Source organism: Neoarius graeffei, chromosome 3 (assembly GCF_027579695.1).
Source record: "Neoarius graeffei isolate fNeoGra1 chromosome 3, fNeoGra1.pri, whole genome shotgun sequence".
In the NCBI taxonomy this organism is placed as follows: Eukaryota; Metazoa; Chordata; class Actinopteri; order Siluriformes; family Ariidae; genus Neoarius; species Neoarius graeffei.
This window is the reverse complement of record NC_083571.1, coordinates 116,038,954-116,065,817: the sequence shown is the minus strand read 5'-3', so window position 1 is coordinate 116,065,817 and position 26,864 is coordinate 116,038,954. Positions and strand designations below refer to the sequence as shown.

At 42.6% G+C, this 26,864-nt stretch overlaps 1 protein-coding gene across 10 annotated transcripts in view; it reads right to left on the bottom strand.

Annotated features, from left to right (window-relative positions):
- The window catches only part of cep43 (centrosomal protein 43), a 78,794-nt gene that overhangs the window by 12,471 nt on the left and 39,459 nt on the right, over positions 1 to 26,864 (bottom strand). For 9 of the 10 annotated variants that reach the window (XR_009654405.1, XR_009654406.1, XM_060917950.1 and 6 more), the window contains exons 5-11: positions 23,487 to 23,624; positions 23,340 to 23,366; positions 15,905 to 15,961; positions 5,870 to 5,940; positions 5,410 to 5,465; positions 5,229 to 5,290; positions 3,338 to 3,418 (exon numbers count right to left, since the gene is read on the bottom strand). Coding sequence is in view for 8 of the 10 variants with exons in the window: in XM_060917950.1 (XP_060773933.1) it covers positions 3,338 to 3,418; positions 5,229 to 5,290; positions 5,410 to 5,465; positions 5,870 to 5,940; positions 15,905 to 15,961; positions 23,340 to 23,366; positions 23,487 to 23,624 (492 nt within the window). In the remaining 2 variants the exon portion in view is untranslated. The remainder of the gene's footprint in view (positions 1 to 3,337; positions 3,419 to 5,228; positions 5,291 to 5,409; positions 5,466 to 5,869; positions 5,941 to 15,904; positions 15,962 to 23,339; positions 23,367 to 23,486; positions 23,625 to 26,864) is intronic. The other variant, XM_060917951.1, reaches the window with a different exon arrangement.

The following is a 26,864-nucleotide window of genomic DNA, read 5'->3' as shown; positions in this document are numbered from 1 at the left end:
CTAACGTCTTAGAAATTATTAGTGCTGTATAATGGCTTCACATGCAGAAACAGCAGCTTCATCCCCGGGTATGAGGCAGGAACACGCCGCGTCTTGGTGCCACCCTTTAAACGTCTGCTGGTGCATTAATAAAACCAGACGACCACAGGAACATCCCTGCTGATTCACTGTGCTGTCATATAGAGGTCAGCTTTGACAGTCATGTTTGTTAAATGAATCACTGATTAGTGGAAGCTTCAAAAGAGCTTATGTAAGTGAAGCAGTGGTGTACAGCGCTGAAGTGAGTTAAGTGCTGAGTCATTTCCTGTGCTGTATGCATTAATTTAGCGATGTTTTGCGTCTGGGTGATTCGAGCTGGACAGAATGACAGAAAAGGCTGAGAAGATTAAGAAGACAGAGTTTCTGCATCCATATGGATACTATCCCAGCTACTTTTCTGTCACAGGAAGCTGCATGATGAGGTGCTGCGGGAGGCTTGTGCTAGCGTTTCCACACCCATGCTTTACCTGAGGCTCAGGCGGCTCTTCCTGCGCTGCACTGGCCTTTATAAACCCCTTATACCTGGGTATCTGAATACGAGAACACAAGTATCAACCTGCATCAGCACTCATTGTCCACACCTGAAGTACTGCAATCATGGAATGAGTAATGAACCAACGTGCGTGCACACACACAGACACAAAGAAAAGAAAAGAAAAAGAGGGGGAAAAAACCCCACGCAGACAGATAAAGACATAAGACAGGCACGCACACGCAGAGAAAACACACGATAAGAAATTGAACAAAGAAAGGGGGGGGACGACCCCACATGGTGTTGCTCATGGAGCTTAGTTACCTAAAAGTTTTCTCTATTTTCTATTCTCTGTTTATTCTGTAATGATGCTGCTGGAATTTTAATTTCCCTGAGGGAACCCTCCCAAATGGATCAATAAAGTTCCATCCATCCATCCATCCATCCATCCATCCATCTCCTCAAACGCTAAAACACAGCTAACACTTAACTGTTTACTGAAATTCGATGGATGGATGGATGGATGGATGGATGGATGGATGGATGGATGGATGGATGGATGGATGGATGGATGGATGGATGGATGGATGGATGGATGGATGGATGGATGGATGGATGGATGGATGGATGGATGGATGGATGGATGGATGGATGGATGGATGGATGGATGGATGGATGGATGGATGGATGGATGGATGGATGGATGGATGGATGGATGGATGGATGGATGGATGGATGGATGGATGGATGGATGGATGGATGGATGGATGGAGAGTGTAAATACCCATAATGCCTTGGTCACAACCGGCCGTACGTGCTCCTACGGCCGGTCTACGTGCAAAAAACGCAAGAAACGCACGGAGGGCGCGCGTGAAACGCACGGAGGGCGCGCGTGTGACGTGCTGATTTTCGAGCCGTAGAGGTTCTTCGTCATGTCAAACAAACTCTACGGGCGCTTACGTTTTTTTCAGGTTGCAAGACAAACTTACGGCCAACGTGCGTCTTTCTCCACGAACAAAAAAAAAAAAAAAAAAACGCAGCGATTTGGGAAACGCCAAAAATCGCACGGCCAAAAAATCGTACGTCCGGTTGTGACCTAGGCTTAAGATACGTACAATTATTATTATTATTTTTTTAAACTTTACTTCTACTCAAAGTTCTATTGAGACTCTACTGAGATATTTGGAACGATATCAGAGCTGCTTTTTGACACCTGAATATCTGACGAAGCAAAATAAAAAGCGTTATATACGAGGGTAGGTCAAAAAGTTCTCAGACAGATGATGTAATTTCAAAAGGAATTCAAAAGAGGAATACAAATAAGGAATTCTCCAATAGAAACACCGCTTTACGCGTTTAGACTTATATGGAGGCTATGTAGAGAAACAGCTTTGTTATTTTCATAAATAAAGATTTTTTTTCCATTTGTCTTTGAACTTTTTGACTTGCCCTCATTTTGAAAGCTTATAGAAATATACGTCAACCATTTCAGAAATTGTCTGAAATACAATAACCAGTGGTTCATCTACTTTTTCCTGCTACATGTCTTCATCACAGTGCTGTAGTCGAGTCACTAAACCTCAAGTCTGAGTCCAGTCTTGAGTCCCCACTACTCAAGTCCAAGTCATTAAAAAAAAAAAAAAAAATTCCAAGTCGAGTCCGAGTCCAAGACTCCACCCGCACCATGTGACGGTGTCTGTTTCAGCGCCATTAACATTAGTTTGTTCCTGAACATGGTGTATGAACAGGTGAATGTGCTTCTCTTTATCAGGGAGTGTGAAGTATTCTGCCAGAGACGGATGCAAGTGCAGAAGGTGTGTTTATTAATACAAGTGAAGACAAACAATCCAGAACGGCAGGCAAAATTGTAAAATGGTGAAACAGGCAAGAGGTCAAGCGAGGCACAAACAGGCTATCGTAGACTCGGCAGGATCAAAGACGAGAAAGAGGAAACCAAACAAGGAAATAAGGCTCGGTAATGTGTCAGCGACGCAACTCAATACTTCGCAAAGTAAGTCTGTTTTCACAGTTTTTAGATAGGCGCACTGATTGCGCCTTAATCCTGTGCAGGTGTGAGTTGTTTATGGCGTGTGTGAGAGTCAATCTGATGCACGCGCCAAGGTGCGCAGGTGTGACGCTCTTGCATGAAATTAGGACAAAAATTAATGTCGATATAAATATCTTATGCCAAATTATTATGCCATTTTACAAAAACATTAAGAAAAAATCCGAGTCCTCGTTTCCAATTTACGAGTCTGATTGCAGGTAATGCACGAGTCCGAGTCATCAGCACTCGAGTCCAAGTCAAGTCACGAATCCTTAAAATTAGGGCACGAGTCGGATTTGAGTCCGAGTCCTTGGGGGCAAAAAAGGAAAAAGGAACCCCCCACCCCCCACTGTGTTTCAGTCATACGTTCATTGAGAATGCCAGCTTTCTAGTCACTGAAAATTTCTTCCAACGCTAATTAAGAAAATGACTGGTGGAACAAGTGAGAATTGAGCTTTTTCAGGGGAAGCCCCTTTGGGCTTTATGAGACAAACAAAGAAAAACAATTTTGCTTTTGATACACTAAACGCAACCAGACTTCACCTTTCGAGGAGACATTACGGATAAATCATACACGGAAATCATATAAGACTGTAGATCTAAACTCAGAGGCGTGAGAAAGAATGTGAGGTTGAAGGGAGAAAGGGAGGAGGAAAAAAAAAAAAAAGTGACCACAATGAATAAAAATACGTGGTACATCCAGAAGTCAGTGTGATCTTGAACAGTGAACATGTCATACAAATTCACGAGTAAATCAGAGCAATGTAAAACGTTCTAACCTTGCTGGTCAGTGATGAACTGATCTTCTCATCAGGAACCTTATTCACAGAGTGAACTCCATCACTTACATCACTGGCAACCTACAAAAGAGGAGATTTCTATACAGCACTCAGCGTAAATGAGTGCACCCCCTTTGAAAAGTAACATTTTAAACAATATCTCAATGAACACACACAATTTTTCCAAAATGTTGACAAGACAAAGTTTAATATAACATCTGTTTAACTTATAACGGGAAAGTAAGGTTAATAATATAACTTCGATTACACATTTTTCAGTTTTACTCAAATTAGGGTGGTGCAAAAATGAGTACACCCCACAACAAAAACTACTACATCTGGTACTTTGTATGGCCTCCATGATTTTTAATGATGGCGCCAAGTCTTCTAGGCATGGAATGAACAAGTTGGCGACATTTTGCAACATCAATCTTTTTCCATTCTTCAACAACGACCTCTTTTAGTGACTGGATGCTGGATGGAGAGTGATGCTCAACTTGTCTCTTCAGAATTCCCCAAAGAAAAGAAGTGCTTTACTTATCAGTCAGAATACTGTAGCAAAAGTGGTACAAAAATTTAAGAAAGATGGAACTGCAACCATCTCACAGAGACGTCCACGGAAGTTAACACCTCGACAGGCGCGTCTTCTGATGAGAAGGGTTGAAGAAAATCGGCATGCAAGTTCACTGCAGTTATCTAAAGAAGTAGAAACCCAAACTGGGGTGACTATTTCCCGTGACACAATACGGCTCACACTGCAGAGGAATGGCATGCATGGATGCCGTCCACGAAAGAAGCCTCTCCTAAAGCCCAGGCACAAAAAAGCCCGCCTAGAGTTCACCAGGGCCCATGCTGACAAAGATGAAGCCTACTGGGACTCTATACTCTGGAGTGATGAGACCAAGATAAAATGTTTTTGGAACTGATGGCTTCAAAACTGTATGGCATCGCAAAGGTGAGGAATACAAAGAAAAATGCCTGGTGCCTACAGTGAAACATGGTGGTGGCAGTGTCCTTGAGTGCTGCTGGTGTCGGGGAGCTGCATTTCATTAATGGCATCATGAATTCACAGATGTATTGCTCTATACTGAAAGAGAAGATGCTACCATCACTCCGTGCCCTTGGTCGTCGTGCACTTTTCTAACATGACTAAACACACATCTCAGGCCACTGTTGGATTTCTGAAGAAGAACAGGGTGAAAGTGATTCAGTGGCCAAGTATGTCTCCTGATCTGAACCCAATTGAACACCTATGGGGAATTCTGAAGAGACAAGTTGAGCATCACTCTCCATCCAGCATCCAGTCACTAAAAGAGGTCGTTGTTGAAGAATGGAAAAAGATTGATGTTGCAAAATGTCGCCAACTTGTTCATTCCATGCCTAGAAGACTTGGTGCTGTCATTAAAAATCATGGAGGCCATACAAAGTACTAGATGTAGCAGTTTTTGTTGTGGGGTGTACTCATTTTTGCACCACCTTAATTTGAGTAAAACTGAAAAATGTGTAATCTAAGTTATATTATTAACCTTACTTTCCCGTTATAAGTTAAACAGACGTTATCTTAAACTTTGTCTTGTCAACATTTTGGAAAAATTGTGTGTGTTCATTGGGATATTGTTTAAAATGTTACTTTTCAAAGGGAGTGGACTCATTTACGCTCAGCACTGTGTATATATAAATAAAATCATTTTTAAATATTGAATCTTGTGCATAAAGCACTGAGATTTAAACTCAAAATGAAAAAAAAAAAAGTGTTAGGATGATGATGATGATTTATATTCAAACAGTGGCTTCAGTTTTAAAAGTAATACAATTCTACACACGTTAACATACTGTACTTACTAAAAATGTTAATCACGTAATCAGTTTTAATAACTCCAGGAGGCCTTACCACACTTCTGCACTGAAAATAAAGCTGCTTGAAAAGCCCCAAAAATTCCTGGAAGTCTACCGCTAAGGAAAAAAGGAGAGAAAACCTCAGTAACCATACTGCAACCCACGATTATGCAACACACACACACGGGGGAAAAAGAAAAAAAAGCCCCTATAAACACAAAACACACAGTACTCACAATTACTTGCATCTTTGGCTTCGAGTTCATCAGCTACAAATCGTTCGAGCATCCCTCTTCATTTAGCAGTCAGACAAACAAACAAACAAACAAACAAATACCACCAATCTTTTAAGCTTGTTCTTACTACTATAGGATAATTATGTCTATAGGAACTACAGGAAAAAAGTGATTATTTGTGCAAAAATTGGCAAAATGGACCAGTGTGAATATTTTGCATGATGCTGGAGATGTAATTACAATTGTCTAAAAGTGAGGTATAAACATTTCCTTGCCATTTAGGTTAAGGGTGATGACAGTCAAGAAGGCAGCCATGAGAACAGCTGTGGTGGAAACCTCACACACTTCATTTCATAATCGAGATGGAAGTAAACAGATTCTATATGGGTCAGTGATAAGATCAGGTCGTACCAAGTTCAACTAACTCCTCTTGTGGCTTTCTTTACCTGTGGCATCTCACCTGCTAAATTTGGGGAAAAGCTCAATGAACATGCCAAGAATGTCATCTTTGCCCAAACCACCACTCTTATCCTAGGAAAACAAATAATTACAAAAAGTATTAAATAAATAATCCTCATTATCATGAAAGATGATAAACCAGACCTGGCAAAAACGCATACAGGAAATGACATTAGGAGAATTACACTTCTACACTGAGCTGTTTAAAGTGAACGTAATGCCTTAAAGTGAATATATATCATTAGGAGTGACCAAAATGAATTAATAAAGCAGGGGGGAAAATATTAATTATTTGTTATTTTATCAAGCACAAAACTATCAATAAATCACGCCATCTGGATCCCGGAAAAAGGCGGCCTTGCCCCAGGGCTAATCTCGCATGACGTCACGCGTGGAACCCCGGTTATCTGGGTCATTTCGGGTCATCTGACTCCGTGCTTGTTTACTTGCTGAAATTGGATATTGTTGTTGAAAAATATCAATGGGAAAGTGCTGCGTTGTGTTTGGATGTTCAAATCCATATACAACACGACATTCGTTTCACGAATTTCCGAGAAATGACACTAATCTAAAGCGACAGCGGGTGGGGTTTGTGCAAACGAAGCAGGCAGATTTCATGTCCCCTACTAATAATAAATTTAATTCATCAAGTGTTCACCACCAGCACAACCACATGGGAATTACTGGAGCAAAAAAAAAAAAAGAAACCCATTGATTTAATAAATGACATTTGATCTGACATTTGGACAGTTCGTCGATTCCCCCATTATCGCCCGCTTCATATTTTCTTTCAGTAATTACACTGAATAACTGATCCGATGTACGTTTTAAAGATTATACTTCTGCATTTATTGAGGTACGTGTAAATATTTTCCTGATATTTTGCAACAGCCAGCTTAGAATAAAACTCCACAAACCAATCTGTTTTTCCAATTCTCTCTGGCTGGTGGTGCGCTATCGGCGGCGAGCGGGACTGTTGTGAACCGAGTGAACTGGCATCTGTTTCTCGCCCTGGGGACTCGAAAAGATAACCATTTACTCCGGAATATCCTTGATAATCATCTGCCCCTTCATCCGACATGTAAGAATCCCAATCACTGTCGCGGCGACCTGCCGTAAGGAGTGTCTGAACGCAGGCTCACATGATTGACAGCTGCCTCCGCCACTCCCTGCTACGCTGAATCGCAGTGCTGTGCTACCAGCGCACAGCCTGACAGCACGTTGCGCTGAACAGGCAGCCAATCACAACGCTAATTAGCAGGGCAGCGGTCGTTCTAGAACGATAGGCAGAATTGACATTCAGTTTGTAACGAAGCAGCAGCACAGCAGTTGCAAAGAGAATTCACTACTAACACAAACCTTACAGCACATTGGAGAAAAAAGGACGAAAAAGGCTACCGGTAAGCCTACTGAACTATATGCAAACGCTGCACTCGCAGTAATCCGTGGGCATGAGAAATGTTTGTTTCTTATAGCCTGCTGGTAGTTGCTAACGTGTCCTTCATTTCATTACATTCGTTTAATTTCATCAGTTTCCTTTCTCAGTGGCGTGCAGTAAAATATCTTCAGTTAAAGTGCACAAACTGCCTGTTAAAGGGCTAATGGTTAGAAGTAAATAATTCTTAGTTTAGAACTGGTTTTCTGTTCATTTATGTTTGTTCAGCAACATATTGCCTGAATGATTAAAAATGGTTAAAATATACTTAACTTACCTTATACATAAATATTTATATATTGTTGCCTAATTAACTTGGGCTTTGTTGTAGAAAAACAGGCATTTATTCATGCATACTTTGTTGTAGAAAAATAGGCATTTATTCATACATTTATTTTTGTGTTTGTATGTTTAAAGGTTTTTCACCTTACTTCTGCTTCTACTTTTTCTGCTTTTACTTTTTCCCTACTATATACAATTCTACTACAACGTTAACTTCACTGAAAATCAATAAAACACAAGACGAGTGGAATCCTGTGTCCGAGTCCTTCCCTTTCAAGTGTGGGAAACCCTGATGCTCACATACACTTGACAGTGAAAAACCGAAACCAGTGACCAAGAAGCAAGACTCCACTCGTGCCACAACCCAACAGAGAGGGAAGACACTTCACCTGGGGGCCTGGAGGATAAAGCTTGAAGTCACCTGAAAAAAGAAACGAAATGGCGAAGTCATTAGAAGAACTGAAAACAGAGCGAACCACAGCCAAAAGACTTTTCTCCCGTCTTGCTAACTGCATTGCGAGAACACACTCAGAGATGACTGTGGAGGAGTTAAAGCAAAACTTCAACAAGCTTACAGGAGAAAGCTCAAGACTCATGGAGGCGAACGAAGAGATTGAGGCCGCCTACATGGCAGAAGCAGCCACTGTAGAGGACCTGGGCGCCAAGAAGAAAGCCGACCTGGAGAAGATAGAGGCATACTGTAAGCAGAGGACTAAAGAAGCAAAGCTCCTAATTCAACAAACACTCTGGGAATCGTATGGGGAAAAAGAGCTGCCCCTTGCCCTATACATAGCTGAAGCTGACTGCAAGAACGTCTCCTCTGCCCAGCTCGACGTGACTCTGGAGGCATATGAGTTCATGCTGAAGCACTTTGAGACGTTGGTGCTGAAGGCAAAAGAAGCGCACCATGACTGGAACCACTGGGCTCCCGCTGCAGAGCAAAGAGACTTTGATCACCGCATGACAGAGCTCGAAGTGCAATTTCCCCGGCTGGTGTCGCGCAAGGCTGCCTTCATCAAAGCTGCAAAAATCAAGACAGACTCTGAAGAGCCCACTGTCCACCGTACAGCTCCAGTGCCAGCAATAAAGCTGAAAGCCACAGCCCTTCCAAAGTTTGCTGGCAACCAGCGAAGTTACTACAGGTGGAAGGAGTGGGAAGCTCTACAGAAGCAGGGTGAAGCGACAGGGCCTAGAGAGGTCAAGAAATTCCAGCTGCTCGACAGCATCGATGAGAAGGTGGCCGGAAACCTACACCTGTCGACCTACAGCTCCTCAAACTAAATCTTCAGAGTCCTGGATAACCGGTTTGGGAACCAAGCCAACATCGCTCTCGAGATCATTGAAGATCTACAAGCAACTCCTCCAGTCAAAGCCGGCCAGCCAAGAAGAGTCATCGAGTTCATCCAAACAGTGGAAAAAGCTCTCTACGACTTAAATGAACTGGACAATGCCGAGGCCATAAAGAACCCCATTGTGACCAGATCCATTGAGGGCAAGCTTCCAGAAACTTTAAAGAAAGACTGGCTCACCTATGCTGCTGATGTGAGTAATGCTGTGGACCGTCATAACCGCTTTGACAAGCTGCTGGCTTACCTAAAGTCACAGGAAGCCATATATGAGCAACTTGACCAGCTGAAAGATGGCGTTGAACCTGTCAAGGACAAGACCAAGTTCCTGAAGCAAGCCAGAACAAAAGCAACCAACAGTCCGGCAGTGTCGGCCAACAGTGATACAGCAGGCTGCATCGTCTGTGGTGACCCAAAGCACAGAAGAAAACTGTACTTCTGCAGAAAGTTTAGAAGCAACCTAAAGCCATCAGAGAAGAGGGATGCAGCACAACAACTGGGTGCCTGCAAAAGATGCCTCGAAGTCCACACTGGTGAAAGTTGCAAGAAAACCACTTACCTGTGCGGGAATCCAGAATGCAAAGATCAACACCACCACCTCCTCTGTCCAGTTGCCAGACCCCAGTCCCAAAGAACACCCAAGTTCAGTCCAGTGAGGGCTGAGGGCAGAAGACTCACTGACACCCAGGAGCAGTTCCTCTCCAAACTCACACCAGAGCTGGCACAGCAGTGTCGAGATGCCTTCTGCAACATAGCATCCAGGGCATTCAACTCCAGTGCTGCTGAGAGAGGTCTTCTAGATGAACACTGCCTCACTGAGTACCCAGTCATCCTAATGCTCCTCAATGTCACTGCTAATGACGGACAGTGTGTCGGGACCCTCATCGACCTGGCATCAGACACAAACTACATAACGCACAAAGATGCAAGCAAGTTGAACCTGAGAAGTGAAGACGTTACACTGGTGGTTCATGGCGTTGGAGGGATGAAGGTATCTGTTGCAACCAAGCGCTACCTGCTTAAGATACGTGTCAGCACCCCAAGAGGGACACTCAAAGCACACCAACTCATCTGCTATGGACTTGACAAAATAGCAGAAGTCCACAGACATGTCCCAGCAGAAAAACTGCAGAAAATCTTCTCAGACATCTCCCTGGAAGATCTGGCAAGACCAAAGGAGATCCAACTCCTCATCAGCCACAAAGAAGGGCGGCTGGTACCCCAGAAGGTTCGTTCCGTTGGTGACTTGGCGCTCTGGGATGGCCCGCTTGGCAAGACCATTGGAGGCACACACCCGGAACTCTTTGAAGAAGTCACCTTAACGGCCCACACCTCCAAGACTCACTTCGCAAGATCCATGCGCACTGCAGCTGTCAGATACACCGAACTCACCTGCAAAGTCCCAGTCTCCTGCCGGTTTCCCAGACATCCCAGCTCCCAGTCCAACACAGCCACTAGCAACAGAGACTTCCTGAAGTGGTGGAAATGGGAAAGCATTGGAGCAGCTTCCGAACCGAGATGTGGAGGATATCGCTGCGGGAACTGTCAGCCTGGTGGGAAAGAAATGACACTGGCCGAAGAAAGGGAGATGGAGAGGGACGGTTTGACTTATGTGGCCGGAGAGCACCACAGCCCTGAACCACACTGGCACGCCAAGTACCCATGGAAAGAAGACCCAGCATCTCTTCCCAACAACAAGAGAGTGGTTGAAGCCACATTCCGCAGAACTGAGAGGCAGCTGGCGAAGGAACCGGAGTGGAAAGTGGCCTACGCCTCACAAGTCCACGAAATGGTGAGCCGCAGAGCTGCAGTAAAACTGTCCAAAGAGGTTCTGCAAAGCTGGACCAGGCCAGTGTGGTATATAAGTCACCTGATAGCCCCAAATACACATTCAGTCTCCACCCCAGTGAGACTGGTATGGAACAGCAGCCAGAAGTACAATGGCCTCAGCCTAAACGACATCCTGATCAAAGGCCCTGACGTCCTGAACCCAATCAGAGGTGTCCTGCTGAGGTTCCGCGCTGGTGTCTTTGCAGCTTTAGGGGACATCCGCAAAATGTATAACTCTGTCTGGCTTGAAGAAAGAGAAGTCCACCTGCACAGATTTCTGTGGTGTGACACAGAAGATGCAGAGATCGAAGAATTCACCATAAGAGTCAACATTGGAGACAAACCTGCTGGTTGCATAGCCCAAGTTGCCATGCGAGACACCGCCAGCCTGCCTTCATTCAACCATTTCAAAGAGGAGAGACGTGTCCTCGAAGAGGATGCCTATGTCGATGACATATTGACTTCCCACAACAACGTCGACCACCTAAAACGCTTTACATCCAACATTGAGCAGATCCTTCAAGCAGGAGGGTTCTTCATGAAGCCCTGAATCTACTCGGATCAAAGTGGGAGGAGCAAGTCGAGAGGTGAGAAAATTGAGTCAAACACCATGATCCTGCCAAACCAACTCAATGAAGAGGATAACAAAGCCCTGGGCCTTGGCTACACCGTCGACGACGACAAGTTACATGTCATGGTTGTGGTGAACTTCTCCAAGAAGAAAAAGAAAATGCGCCTCGGCCAGGACTTGCTGAAAGAACAAGTGAGAGAACAAACCCCGACCCACTCACCAGAAGAGAGCTGTTAAATCAAATCAAATCAAGTTTATTTGTACAGCGCTTTTAACAATAAACATTGTCGCAAAGCAGCTTTACAGAATTTGAACGACTTAAAACATGAGCTAATTTTATCCCTAATCTATCCCCAATGAGCAAGCCTGTGGCGACGGTGGCAAGGAAAAACTCCCTCAGACGACATGAGGAAGAAATCTCGAGAGGAACCAGACTCAAAAGGGAACCCATCCTCATTTGGGCAACAACAGACAGCCTGACTATAATATTAACAGTTTTAACAGGTATAACCCTCAACTGTCCTCATGGGGCCGTCCTTCACAGGAGTGGGGCGATAAAACTCCGACCAGACACAGGGCACCAGGATGGATCAAGCAGGTCCGAGGGGCAGAAGAGGCCAGCATCTCAATCCCAGGATCAACATGTAACTCAGAGGGACAGATGGGGGGGGGGGGGGGGGGGAGAGAGAGAGAGAGAGAGAGAGAAAGAAAACACGTTGTTAGGTATGCCCTAAAAATGACAAGTATTAAATCTGTGTGGTAGGCTCGCAGAGACGAGAGTCTTTACATCAGGCATGACGCACAATGGCATGTTAATATGGTAAAAAATATATCATGACCTGCTCTGGCTGGATGCTTGATTGGGTGATGGGAGCACACTCCTCAGCAATGATGAGATGCAGATGGGACCCTTAGGCCTGGCCAAGACAATTCCGTTACATTTCACCGGGTCTGGGACATGCGACAGAATGTCTGACGGCCGATTCCCTGCAGGCTACGATAGCCAGTCGAGGTCCCCACCGTCTCCACCAAAAGATTTCCTGTTGACTCCATGTAACTCAGAGGGACAGATTTGGGGTGGGGGGGGGTGGGGGGGGGTGGGAGAAAGAAAACACAGGTGGTTAGGTATGCCCAATGTCACCTGAATAAGTAGGAACAGTATACATATTGCACCGAGTACAAGCAGGGACTCCGGCAACTAACTATGACAGCATAACTAAAAGGAGAGAGCCAGAAGGTAACACAGGCATGAGGGAGCCCCGGGACATAAAGCAGCCAGCCACTGCACCGTCAACAAACTCGAGTGAGCAAGCGAGTGGGGACTGACAGCATCCATACATCCCAGTTTACCAAAACACTATGTCTGAGGACCCTCCAGATCTACTCCTTTACCTCATAAGCCAAGTCTCTGGTCTCTATGACCCTCTCGGCCTTGTGGCCCCAGCAAAACAGAAGGGAGCCATCCTGATCCGCAGAGCCTTCCAAGAGGCAAAAGTCATGTACACCTGGGATGCCGCCTTGTCCAGAGAGCTCAGAGACGATGCCATAGAGCTCCTCGAAGAGTACGCTGAGCCGAGCCAAGTTAGATTCCCCAGAGCTCTTACACCGCCAGATCCAGCTGAAAGACCATGTGCAATCACCTTCTCTGATGGCAGTGAGCGTGCATATGGTGCCGTGCTGTACCTGCATTGGAGCTGCAGCCATGGTGTCATCGTAAGGCTAGTTGAGGCCAAGGCTAAACTGACCCCCCTCGACCATAAAGGTGACCCTGTGAAAGCAGAAATGTGCAGCACGGCTGAAGAATTACTTCCAAAAGCACTGCCGAATCGAGGTCAAGAGGTGGTATCATCTAGTCGACAGCCAGACCATCTTGGGTGCCATACAGCGTGAAAGTTATGGATACCAAACCTTCTACGCAAACAGAATTGGTGAGATCCAGAGCAGCACTGACATCCGAGATTGGTGGTGGATTCCAGGTGCCGAGAACATTGCAGATATTATCACCCGAGGGGCCAGTCCTGATGACCTAATCGAGAAATCCAAGTGGCAGTCAGGTCCGCAGTTCCTTCAGCTTCCTGAGAGTGAGTGGCCAAAAAAGTCAGCGAAAGATGTTGCTGCACAGGCAAGAGACAACGTCACAAAAATGCAGAAGAAAATATTCACTGCTGTACTCACCCGAAGTCAGCTGAAGGCACAAAGCCTAATTGCAGTCCAGAACGAAACACAATCCAAGTCCAGAAACCCACCACCAACAGTAGCAGCAGTCCAAAATCTATTGGATGAAAGGCGCTTCAGCAGTCTAAGACAGCTGGTCGGGACGGTTGCATGGATTTGGAGGGGGGCTAAGAAGTTCTTGCACACCAAGAGGGGAGATGAAGCAAAGTGGGAGGCAATACCTTCATCTGGCGTCATCACTGTCAGTGAAAGGAAAAACGTGTTCTTGAAACTATGTCTGGCAGCGCAAGAAGGTGTGAACTTCCCAAATACAACTACTGACAGGCTTGTTGTATACAAAGATCAAGTAACTGGAATCCTGATGTGTGGAGGGCGGATACAGGCCTTCAAAGAGGACCGCATCAACTACGTAACCCCAAACACACTGTTGCTTGGCCAAGCCACACAAACTGGAGACTTCAAAACAGTAGACTACACCACCTACCCCTTCAAGAGACTGCAAGAAATACTAACACAAGTTAGCCACTTCTGGAGGTCCTGGAGCCAACTTGCAGGTCTGAACCTGTTCATCCGCAGCAAGTGGCACACTGCAAAAAGAAATGTCGCCGTCAGAGACATAGTGTGGCTTTGCGACCAAAATGCACTGAGGGGGCAATTCAAGCTTGCAAGAGTGGTCAGCGTGAATGCAGACTCCAAAGGTATTGTCCGGGATGTCCAGGTGAAAGTCCCCCTAGGTGGACGTGCTCAGGTGAAGACTCCAAAGCCAACCAAAAAGTCCTGGGACCCGCAGGGTACCACACTGCATCGGGATGTGCAATGCCTCATTGTCCTCCTCCCAGTGGAGGAACAAGTCAGCAGAGACCAGCTCGCCTGATGGGTGCGATCTTCCCGTGTCGAGCCACACCAAGATCGAGTGGAAGGTGTCGCGGCGACCTGCCGCAAGGAGTGTCTGAACGCAGGCTCACATGATTGACAGCTGCCGCCGCCACTCCCTGCTACGCTGAATCGCAGTGCTGCGCTACCAGCACACAGCCTGACAGCACGCTGTGCTGAACAGGCAGCCAATCACAACACTAATTAGCAGGGCAGCGGTCGTTCTAGAACGATAGGCAGAATTGACATTCAGTTTGTAACGAAGCAGCAGCACAGCAGTTGCAAAGAGAATTCGCTACTAACACAAACCTTACAGCACATCGGAGAAAAAAGGACGAAAAAGGCTACCGGTAAGCCTACTGAACTATATGCAAACGCTGCACTCGCAGTAATCCGTGGGCATGAGAAATGTTTGTTTCTTATAGCTTGCTGGTAGTTGCTAACGTGTCCTTCGTTTCATTACATTAGTTTAATTTCATCAGTTTCCTTTCTCAGTGGCGTGCAGTAAAATATCTTCAGTTAAAGTGCACAAACTGCCTGTTAAAGGGCTAATGGTTAGAAGTAAATAATTCTTAGTTTAGAACTGGTTTTCTGTTCATTTATGTTTGTTCAGCAACATATTGCCTGAATGATTAAAAATGGTTAAAATATACTTAACTTACCTTATACATAAATATTTATATATTGTTGCCTAATTAACTTGGGCTTTGTTGTAGAAAAACAGGCATTTATTCATGCATGCTTTGTTGTAGAAAAATAGGCATTTATTCATACATTTATTTTTATGCCTTTGGTGACTGACCCCTTGAAAATGGTTCCTCCAGGAACGATGACGTTTCAGTTGTCAAGACAACGGAAAAACTAAAATACAAAAACAGAAAGATACGTCACAATGCTCTTGTGCACAAAACAAAATGCTCTTGTATTTTAGTTTTTCCGTTGTCTTGACAACTGAAATGTCATCGTTCCTGGAGGAACCATTTTCAAGGGGTCAGTCACCAAAGGGTTAAAGGTTTTTCACCTTACTTCTGCTTCTACTTCTAGTTCTACTTCTGGTTACTTTTTCTTCTGGAAAAACCCTACTATATACAATTCTACTACAACGTTAACTCCACTGAAAATCAATAAAACACAAGACGAGTGGAATCCTGTGTCCGAGTCCTTCCCTTTCAAGTGTGGGAAACCCTGATGCTCACATACACTTGACAATCACTATCAGAATTCTCTCCAAAACGCGATTCCATATCGAGACTGGTCTAACCACTGCTGTGCACGGGAACGAAATTGATACCTAGATCTTTGTGACATGTGTGACGTCATGCACCCCTTCGGGATCTTCCGGTTCAGTCTCGGCAGATTTGATCAATTTTCCATTAATTTATGGCCTTTTGGATCAGCTATGGTCCAAAAACACATGGTCAAATCAACACTGTTGCTTTGTACAAGGAAAGCAGTGGGGTTTAGGGACATTACATTCACTTTAAGATACGGCATTAAGAGAGGTAGAGTTGAGTGCAGAATTACCTTGCGTCTGCTGTCAAATTTTTTTTGTGCTTCAGCAATCTGACGAGGAGACAGTTCCTAAAATAACCAGTAGTCTTTTGTTATTAAAAGTACATGCTTTAGACATTATCCACATTCTTACACGAGGAGTAAAACTCTTCAGACGTGCCATGATAGAAAGACCATCATTACATGACAGTACTGAGCAGACGCTCTTATCCAGATCGAAGTACAAGTGCAAAAGTCAGGTACAAGAAGTGCTGAACTTCTAAACAAGGAAGTTCTAGTGCTGAATGAACAAGTGACAGAATAACACTTGCTGTAATATTCTGCTGAAGTACTAACGATCAGCTAACAATACAAATGAACTGAGAAAGTACAACTACAGAGAGAAAAATAAAACTCCAACAGCTGACCCCAGACTAAACAGCGTCGATTGGTCAAGACCGTTATGCGATTACACAGTGGGCAAGGAAGCAGGGGAGAGGTGCAGCGTGAAGAAGGGAGTCTTCAGCCTGTGCTTGAAAGTGGTCGACAGTTCTGACTTTGACAGGAAGCCAGGACAAACAGCAGTCTTGAACTGGCTGGGCAGGAGCGGAGAGGAGGAGGGGCCAGGTGACCATTAGTAGCAGAGCATAGGGATGGATCAGACTCTGGAGGTATGCTGGACCTAACCCCTTCAGCGCATGGTAAGCTAGCACCAATGTCTTAAATTTGATGTGAGCTGCGACAGATAGCCGGTCAAGGGCAGCAAGCAGAGGGGTAACATGGGAGGAATGAGAAAGGTTCTAGACCAGGCGAGCTGCAGTGTTCTGCTACAAAGATTAGTCCTACTGTATAACAGCATGCACTGAAGTGTTCTGTGCCTTATACTGGACAAATCAGAGTCTCGTGGTCCGTGCTGTGAAAATTTTCCATGCAGACGCTCATCTAAGTTTCCAAGCCCGTCATTGCTTAACTCTTGAATATTTTCTATCACTAAAAAGCTTATAATCTCCGCTTTCCAAAGAAACGTACAGTGGTGCTTGAACGTTTGTGAACCCTTTAGAATTTTCTATATTTCTGCATAAATATGACCTAAAACAACATCAGATTTTCACACAAGTCCTCAAAGTAGATAAAGAGAACCCAGTTTACAAATGAGACAAAAATATTATACAGTTGAACTCAAAATTATTAGCCCCCCTTGTGGAATTGAACATAATTCTTGATTTCTCCATGAAAATGACCATTGACAACAAATGTTTTTATTCTTGAAATAAATGCACTATGAAGACATTGTCCAACAAGTTTCATTACGATATCTTATTATCACACTGAGTTTCAACCAAAAACAGCAAAAGTGAGATGTTCAAAATTATTAGCCCCCTGACCATTAGTAGTCAATTGTGTACCCTTTTTGACCCACAACTGGCAACAACCTCTTGGAATAGTTTTTCACTAGGTTGGCACAGGTCTCCTGAGGAATTTTGGCCCATTCCTCCATTGCAAACTGTTCCAACTGGCCCAAATTGGATGGTTTTCGTGCATGGACGTTCTTTTTCAGCACTTGCCACAGGTTTTCTATTGGATTGAGATCTGGGCTCTGTGCAGGCCACTGTATGACGTTGGTCTTGGTATCCTTGAAGTATTGCTGGACTATTTTAGATGTATGCTTTGGGTCGTTATCTTGCTGGAAGACCCAACGACGACCTAAGCGCAAAGTGAGAGCAGACTTCTGCATGTTTTCCTTCAGTATTTTTAGGTAATCTTCCTTTTTCATGGTGCCATGCACCCGAACCAGACTGCCTGTACCTGAGGCTGCAAAACAGCCCCACAGCATGATGCTGCCACCACCATGTTTAACTGTGGGAACTGTGTTCACAGGGTTGAAGGCCTCTCCCTTTCTTCGCCATACATAGGCAATGTCCATATGCCCAAACAGCTCCAATTTCGTCTCATCTGACCAAACCACAGACTTCCAAAACTCATCTTTCTTCTTCAAGTACTCACGGGCAAACTTTAGTCGGGCTTTGATGTGACGATGTTTTAGTAAGGGGGTTCTTCTGGGACGATAGCCCCGAAGCCCATTCCGATGAAGAGCCCTCACAACAGTGTGCCTTGACACACAAACTCCAGAAGAGGCCAGGTCAGCAACAATTTCCTTTGCAGATGTACGGGGCTCTTTACGGACATCTCTGACAATTTTTCTTTCCAGAGTTCTTGAGATCTTACACTTGCGTCCACGACCAGGTTTGTTCTTGACCGAATTTGTCTCCTTGTACTTGGCAATGATGCACCGAACTGCAGTTCTGGAGACTGTAAACCTCTTCGAAATGGCAGTGTAGCCTTGGCCCTTGTCATGAGCCTCCACAATCTTTTGTCGGAGTTCAAGACTTATTTCTTCAGTCTTCGGCATTGTGACAAATAGTAATCCTCCTCATTCATTCAAATGCCCTGTTCCTTGGAGTCCTTTTAAACTGTTGAATGGAGCCAATTGACTATAGGTGTTGCTAGGAAGCCAATTGATTGCACAGGTGTTGTTTAAAAGCTGATTGGTTAATTAACTGTGTTTTAAAAGCAAGAATCCACATGGGGGCTAATATTTTTGACCAACTCATTTTTACCATATTTCATATAAAGACAGCCTAAAACTAATTTCATATTCCAAAATGCACCACAAACATCTGAATAGTACTGGTGATTGTTTGTGTATATCAATTTTTATCAATGCTTTAAACATTTGGAGGATATTTGGGAAAATGTTCCAAAATTTAAGGGGGGCTAATAATTTTGAGTTCAACTGTACTTGGTCATTTATTTATTGAGGAAAATGATCCAATATTACATATCTGTGAGTGGCAAAAGTATGTGAACCTCTAGGATTAGCAGTTAATTTGAAGGTGAAATTAGAGTCAGGTGTTTTCAATCAATGGGATGACAATCAGGTGCGAGTGGGCACCCTGTTTTATTTAAAGAACAGGGATCTATCAAAGTCTGATCTTCACAATACATGTTTGTGGAAGTGTATCATGGCACGAACAAAGGAGATTTCTGAGGACCTCAGAAAAAGCGTTGTTGATGCTCATCAGGCTGGAAAAGGTTACAAAACCATCTCTAAAGAGTTTGGACTCCACCAATCCACAGGCAGACTGATTGTGTACAAATGGAGGAAATTCAAGACCATTGTTACCCTCCCCAGGAGTGGTAGACCAACAAAGATCACTCCAAGAGCAAGGCGTGTAATAGTCAGCGAGGTCACAAAGGACCCCAGGGTAACTTCTAAGCAACTGAAGGCCTCGCTCACATTGGCTAATGTTCATGAGTCCACCATCAGGAGAACACTGAACAACAATGGTGTGCATGGCAGGGTTGCAAGGAGAAAGCCACTGCTCTCCAAAAAGAACATTGCTGCTCGTCTGCAGTTTGCTAAAGATCACATGGACAAGCTAGAAGGCTATTGGAAAAATGTTTTGTGGACGGATGAGACCAAAATAGAACTTTTTGGTTTAAATGAGAAGTGTTATGTTTGGAGAAAGGAAAACACTGCATTCCAGCATAAGAACCTTATCCCATCTGTGAAACATGGTGGTGATAGTATCATGGTTTGGGCCTGTTTTGCTGCATCTGGGCCAGGACGGCTTGCCATCATTGTTGGAACAATGAATTCTGAATTATACCAGCGAATTCTAAAGGAAAATGTCAGGACATCTGTCCATGAACTGAATCTCTAGAGAAGGTGGGTCATGCAGCAAGACGACGACCCTAAGCACACAAGTCGTTCTACCAAAGAATGGTTAAAGAAGAATAAAGTTAATGTTTTGGAATGGCCAAGTCAAAGTCCTGACCTTAATCCAATGGAAACGTTGTGGAAGGACCTGAAGCGAGCAGTTCATGTGAGGAAACCCACCAACATCCCAGAGTTGAAGCTGTTCTGTACGGAGGAACGGGCTAAAATTCCTCCAAGCCGGTGTGCAGGACTGATCAACAGTTACCGCAAACGTTTAGTTGCAGTTATTGCTGCACAAAGGGGTCACACCAGATACTGAGAGCAAAAGTTCACATACTTTTGCCACTCACAGATATGTAATATTGGATCATTTTCCTCAATAAATAAATGACCAAGTATAATATTTTTGTCTCATTTGTTTAACTGGGTTCTCTTTATCTACTTTTAGGACTTGTGTGAAAATCTGATGATGTTTTAGGTCATATTTATGCAGAAATATAGAAAATTCTAAAGGGCTCACAAACTTTCAAGCACCACTGTATCTGGTTAAGATCTGTTCAGTACTTTGGGAGTAACAGCAGGTTGAAGTCGGTACAACAGAGTGTTTAAAAAAAAAAAAACTGCTCGCGCGACATTGGTAAACTGCCGGTGCTTTTCTTTTTGAGTCATGGGAAAGCGGTCAGGCTCTCTCTCTCTCTCTCTCTCCTGATCGGTTTCCCACTGGATTACCCGTCATTATCAATCAGATCACTTTTATAGGGATGTTCTCTCACTCTCACTGTTTCTGATGAAGGATTCAGCAAAATTTTCCGTCTGCTAGTTTTGGTGTTCTGATTCACAGGAGACTATGAAGTGAGTTTTCATAGCTTTACCTACTTATTTTTTTCAAATCAAACTGATTCATATAAATAAATAACTACCGTATTTTTCGGACTATAAGTCGCACTTTTTTTCATGGTTCAGCTGGCCATGCGACTTATACTCCGGTGCGACGTATATATGTTTTTTTTTTTTTTTCATCGCGGAATAACTTGAGCTGATGCTGAGTCTGACGACAGCCACGCAGAAGAAGAGGAAACGGCGCTTCATCTGCCGCTGGAGGCAGAGTTGTTCAGAAGCGACACCGAGGATGAGGAATTCAATGGATTTGCTGATTTGAAGTGAAATCATCAGCTTGATAAACTTGATTGACCTGTGTTTTATTATTAATGATAGGCCTATAGTTATTTAAATAAGTTATGTAGTGATTTTAGGCAGTGCTTAATTTGTGAAGTGGGAGGTCCCAGAACGCAGGAGGTGGGTGGGTCCGGCGACTCAAAAAAAAAAGGCGGGGGATGGTTTCCTATAACTTTACGCACATGCGCTTATTGTGTGTGTAAAATAATAATAATAATAATAATAATAATAATAATAATAATATCAGACATTATGATCTTAGAAAACGCTTTAGTGACAAACAGTTACAGACAGTAATATGTCGTGATATTATATTATAAAATATTAATTTTTATTAGTCTATATATTAAATTATATATTACATTTATCTTCTAAAATAACAGACTGTACTCATCACAACCGGTTTATTTCACCATTGGAGATCAGATCACACAAGACATGAGTTAAATGACTCATTTTAAGGATTTAAGTAGGGGATTTAAAAGCGGTTGTTGTTTTTTTTTCACTAGACGGTTGTTTTTACTACCGTACCTGTCTTTGGAGATGATATACCTATAGCCTACTTGACCTCTGATTTGATGAAATAAAATTCGACAAAAATGAAGAATGACACTCCTTGATGATGACTACAGCTTTAATAACACAGATGAAAGAGCCATGGGGCGATAATAAGCCCTACCGGTAAAAATATTCTAAAAGCAAACTGATTAATGCATCAGTAATAGGCTACTAATATTAGTTATAATAATAATATAGGCTATTAGTAATAACGATAGTGATAGTATTAAAGATAGTAGTAGATATTTAAAATAATCAGACTAGGCTACTTACAGGGCAGCTGCTCAGCTGTTCGTTTATTAAACAAACAATGCAGTCGCGCAGTAACCACGCGCTGCTTATCAGATAGAATCACAGATTCTATGGATAGAATAACCCTTCAAAAAAGTGCGACTTATAGTCCGGTGGGACGTCTATGTTTTTTTCATCTTCATAATGCATTTTTTGGCTGATGCGACTTAAACTCCGGAGCGACGTATAGTCCGGAAAATACGGTACTTTAGAATATAACTGGAGCTGTTTTGATGAAAAATATTGAGATCTTCGTGGTTGGAATGAGATTTTCAAAAACTGGGAGTCAGAAATGCGAGTGTCGATTTCAGTTCAGTTAATGTGAATTGTTTATTGGATGTGGATGAGACAGTTTTTTTCGAGGTTCGCCTTGAAAGCTGTGAATATTAAATCAAAATAATCATTTATATTCTTTCATTTCAGCACTAGTAGGCCTTACTTAGAAATACAAAGGCCTACAGAGCACAAAGGGGGGGGATTAGAAATAATCTAATTACTTTTTTATAGAGTTTACCAATTCAACACTTTTACCCAACTATCATAATTAATACTAATTAAACACTAATTTGCATTATTTGTTTTTACTAATTTTTCAAACTTTGTATTCAGTATACAACCATCCATGTGCTGCCAATTTCCATGTAAATATCTTGAAGAATAAAAAATCTCATTGGTTAATGAGGCCCATTTTGGACCATGTGATCCTCATACAGAATATTACGGCAGTTCAATAAAAATTAAGCCGTTTCTTCAATCTCTGATTTGTAATATCTCAAGAACGGATAAACATTTTAATTCTGTAAAAAGTATGTTGCATTCAATTCTGAATTCAATGAGGGCAGTTTCAAGCAATTTGGATTTAATTTGAATTTTCACCGATATGCCGACTTCGACCACAGCAACTTGCTACCGATTTATTTTTAATGCATTTAAGAAAGGTACTTCAACATTTTCCATCCGTTTCATGTTGGAGAACATCCATCAAACAAACTGGTTCCTGTTATTTAAATTACAGCAGCTTTTTGAATTTCAGACAAAATAAATAAATAAAAAATTGCAGCTTATGGTAAACCGTCACAGCTGGCACTTCTGTCAGAGCTACCGGGGGGGGGGGGGGGGGGGGGGGGGTCGGAAATCAACCCACACCTCATGACCAATCAGATCTAAGAATGAAACAGTGCTGTGGTATAAGACTAACTGCACACTAGTTTCACAACCAGCGTAAACAACCTTATTAAAAAGACTCCACTGCAGCTGTAACTGTTATAAAAATATATTAAAAAAAAAAAGCACATGGTACATTTCTACAAGGTATAATTCAACAGAAGACGACGACGTCGTCATGATTTCGTGTCGCAGGAACAGGTAAAGCCGCACTGATGTAAACGACACAGCAAAGTTACCAGATGCACAGAAGAAGTAGGACAAAGTTGTTTTGCAAAATGTAGCTGAACAGGAAAGAATTTTTTCACACAAATCTAAACACCTTAATTTACATCCTCCTTCCTTTGTGTGACCTAAATAATATAGCTGGGGCGCAAACGTGCGGGGTAAAGAGGTAAAGAATGAGTGTGAGATGAATCAACCCGAGATCAACCACATCTTGAAGGGCTGACAAGCTGGCTTTGTGACGAGACTGGATTTCATCCTGATACTGTAGCTCACCTGCGATTACCGTATACTGTAGGTGGATAAAATAGGTTAAACATGTACAGATTTTACCTTGGGAATATGCGTCGCCTGGTTTGCCTGTGTGAGAGAGAGAGAGAGAGAGAGAGAGAGAGAGAGAGCGCGAGAGAGAGAGAGAATTAACCACTTCTTGTTCCAGCAATTATAACTTTTCTTCAGAAAATCAAGAAGGATGTTCACCTCAGAGAAAATAGAGACCTTCTCCTTGTTCCTGCCTCTCTTAATTAATTCCAGGAGCAGAGGTGTGCTTTTATTCCCCTCAGATTCAGAAAAGCCAAGCTCCTTGGACAAACATTCACGGCTGTCCAGTCCATTTATCTACCGTAGGGGAAACAATGGATTAAAAACATTACTGCTAATACAAGTGCGTCATTTAAATAAATCAATCAATCAATCAATCAGGGCTTTGAACCAGAATTTTTTTCCTATTGGTTCGTTCCGAACAGAAACGGAATTTTAACGTTTCCGGTTTTGGGTTCCACCATTAAATAGACGTTCCCGAACCGGTTAGAACAAAAAAAATTTCGTTCCCGGAACGGTTAATTACGTTTCCTGTCAGCTGTTTAACAAATGGCTATAAAATTATGTCTCTGTCTCATCCAGCTTAAGCCAAATGTAGGCTAATTCTATTATAACCTTCATTAAATAAGACAAGAAATAATTCAAAACAATTATTATTTCAAATGTTGGCGATTTGGATTCTCAGTACGTCTTCCCATCTACACAAACAGAAAAAGTGCCAAAAATGAAAGATAATTCGTTTAGTGCGTTACCAAAGGCTAGTCAGGCCCTATGCATTGATAGGCTAACAGAGGTTAACGTCATTTAATGTTCGCGAGCCTCTCATTAACGTGGACAAATATATTGATATCGTGTTTGAAATTGACGTTTTTGAATAACGATAGACTGCAATATTTACCTCTTATTTAAGATGTGGAGGCGTGATAGTAGTCCACCCTCCCGCTCTCTCCATTCAGTCAGCGAACGTCACACAGGAAGTGAACCCCAGCGGGTCATAGAAACTTGTGCAGGAGAAGAATGACTTTTTTATTTGTAGGCTACGGAAACTTTGAGGAACGAAATAAAAACCAGTATTAACCGGTTACCATTATTTTTAATAAGCGTTTCTGTTCCGGAACATAAAAAATAAAGTTTCTGGTTTCGTTTCTGTTCCATGTGAAATAGAAAAAAAGTTCCCGGTTTTCGTTTTCGTTCCTTGAACCGGTTCAAAGCCCTGAAATAAATAGGTACCCACTAAAAGTACTTATTTGGACCCTTTATACACTGCTTGGGAACATATATGAACATTTTTGGCCCTAAAAAGGTACACAATTACCTTCAGGTCCAATTATGAGTCCTAGAGGGTACAAAAGTGTAGACTGTACCTTGGGCTACAGAAATGGACTCCTACTGTACCCTAAATCCAGTAAAATAAATAAATAAATAAATCCTTACAGTGTTAAATCAACCAAAAATCTTATACATCCTTAAAAAAAAAAAAAAAAAAAAAAAAAAGGGGTTCCAATCAAAAACATTCGGAGGCTTATACAAAAACATTTTGTTTCCAAAGTCTCAGTAGCTGTCAGGCTCAAAACTCACCAAGTCCTTCAGCCAACAGATTCTCATCGGCTTATATGCCTTTTCAAAATTTTTTTTTTATTAATGTAATGTTGAGTATGGAGATTAAAATACTTTGTGGGTCATTAACATGTCTTACAAAGCAACGCTGTTGCAGCTATTTTTAACATCAAGTCAATTTTAAGCAGCACTGATTAACATCTTAGATTGTTATCTACACATCTGGTACTTGTGACACTGATATAAACCAATTTCAGTCATTGCGCTGTTGCACTTTACCATGACTGATATATGACATTATACATATATAAAATTCTATCCACATTCACTGGATATGAGCAATCGTGTGCTCTGATTGGCTACCCTACTACTAGGATATCAGCTCCTATACTGTGAGTAGAGGAAAAATAAAATGGCGGCACGCATGAAGTCAGATGCATCACTTTGTTATCAAGTATTTAAAAGAAACAGAAACAGCTAAAAGAATATAGTCCCCCTCCAAAACATCTCCTGTTCCACACTCCAGCCCAGTCAGGAGCGGTAATGCACCTTTAAGTTGGTTTGCCAACCGCCAAAAGACCCTAAAGAAGAAGAAAATGGCGGAGCGTGTTACTGAACCAACCGAGGACGAAATAAAAACTCTCCTCGAAAACGAAACCTCAAAAAAGTAACAAAACATGGAATATAAGTATTTGATGGTAAGAACGTATCTTTATTTTTGAAAAATAATTATTAAATCACATTTTTCACAAATTGCTCCAGTCATTGCGCTGGTTTGTTGCGGGAATGATTTTGTCGGACGTTTAGTATAAAGCTTTTATTTATCGAATTTGCAAAAAAATAAAATGCTCCGTTTCTGAAAATCCAGTGAACGTGGATAAAATAAAACAGTTATTCCACTCAATCTCCTCGTACATGGCTTATAGCCGTGATCAGCTCATGTACGACTCGATTTCATGGAATAACTTAATTATATATCTGGGTTTCCCCTAAAGCATCGTAGCATGGTGGCCCTGCTGTGCTTAAAGTGCATATCACGGGTAAATTCAGGAGCAAGATCAATGCAATTCTCCTATTTTATATTAAACTTTGGTCAAATATCGGTCACATTTTGTGCAATTTTTTTACCTTACGCAATACCAGAAAAATTCAGTTGAAATCAAGCCATTTGAGGCGAATTGGTCCGCCTCTGAAAAAACTTGGCATTTGGATTTCCCAGCAAACACTGATTTTCGTGACGTCGCATGCGGGACGCCTCCCTCTGAATCCTACGTCAGCGCTGGTTTGTTTATGAGAAAACGACCTGGTGGCTTTCTGCAAATTTCGTAGGAGGGTGTAGCAATACCGATCTTGATGGGATTAGTACTCATCGTTTTCCAAAAGACCGGACAATGAGAGAGAAATGGGAGCGCTTGGTCTACACAGGCTGTGCACTGAAACCGTGCAAAGCTGCAGCCTGCTGGCGCTTCCGCAGGTGACGTCACGAATCTGGCTCCAGACTCCCTTGGGATTTTTCCAGACGCGTTTTGGTTATTTTTTTTTTTCTGCTGTAGACAGATGGCCTTGTGCAAAATTACCCTTCTGGATGAGTGTGTAAAGGGACAGACTTTCAGATTTAAAAAAAAAAAAAAATTGGTCCAGAATATGCACTTTAATTTACTGGCTGATATGCTTAATGACATGCTGCTACCCATTAAACCGCCACTGCGATGCTTACAATTTAGGCCTGCAGTATAAAAGCTAGAATCAACATGCATTAACACACACACACACACACACGGATATTACACGGTTGCTTGAAGATATGAGGTTTATCTTCGAGGGGTGGACATATTCACAAGTAAGTGAAGCAAATGAGTGAAAATACTTTAATATCTTTGCGCTACCGTGTAATGTTCTTAATATTATACGGACACATCCACAAACAATTTAAAAAAAAAACCCCAACCCAAGTTAAATCAAAAGAATTTTCATTGCAAA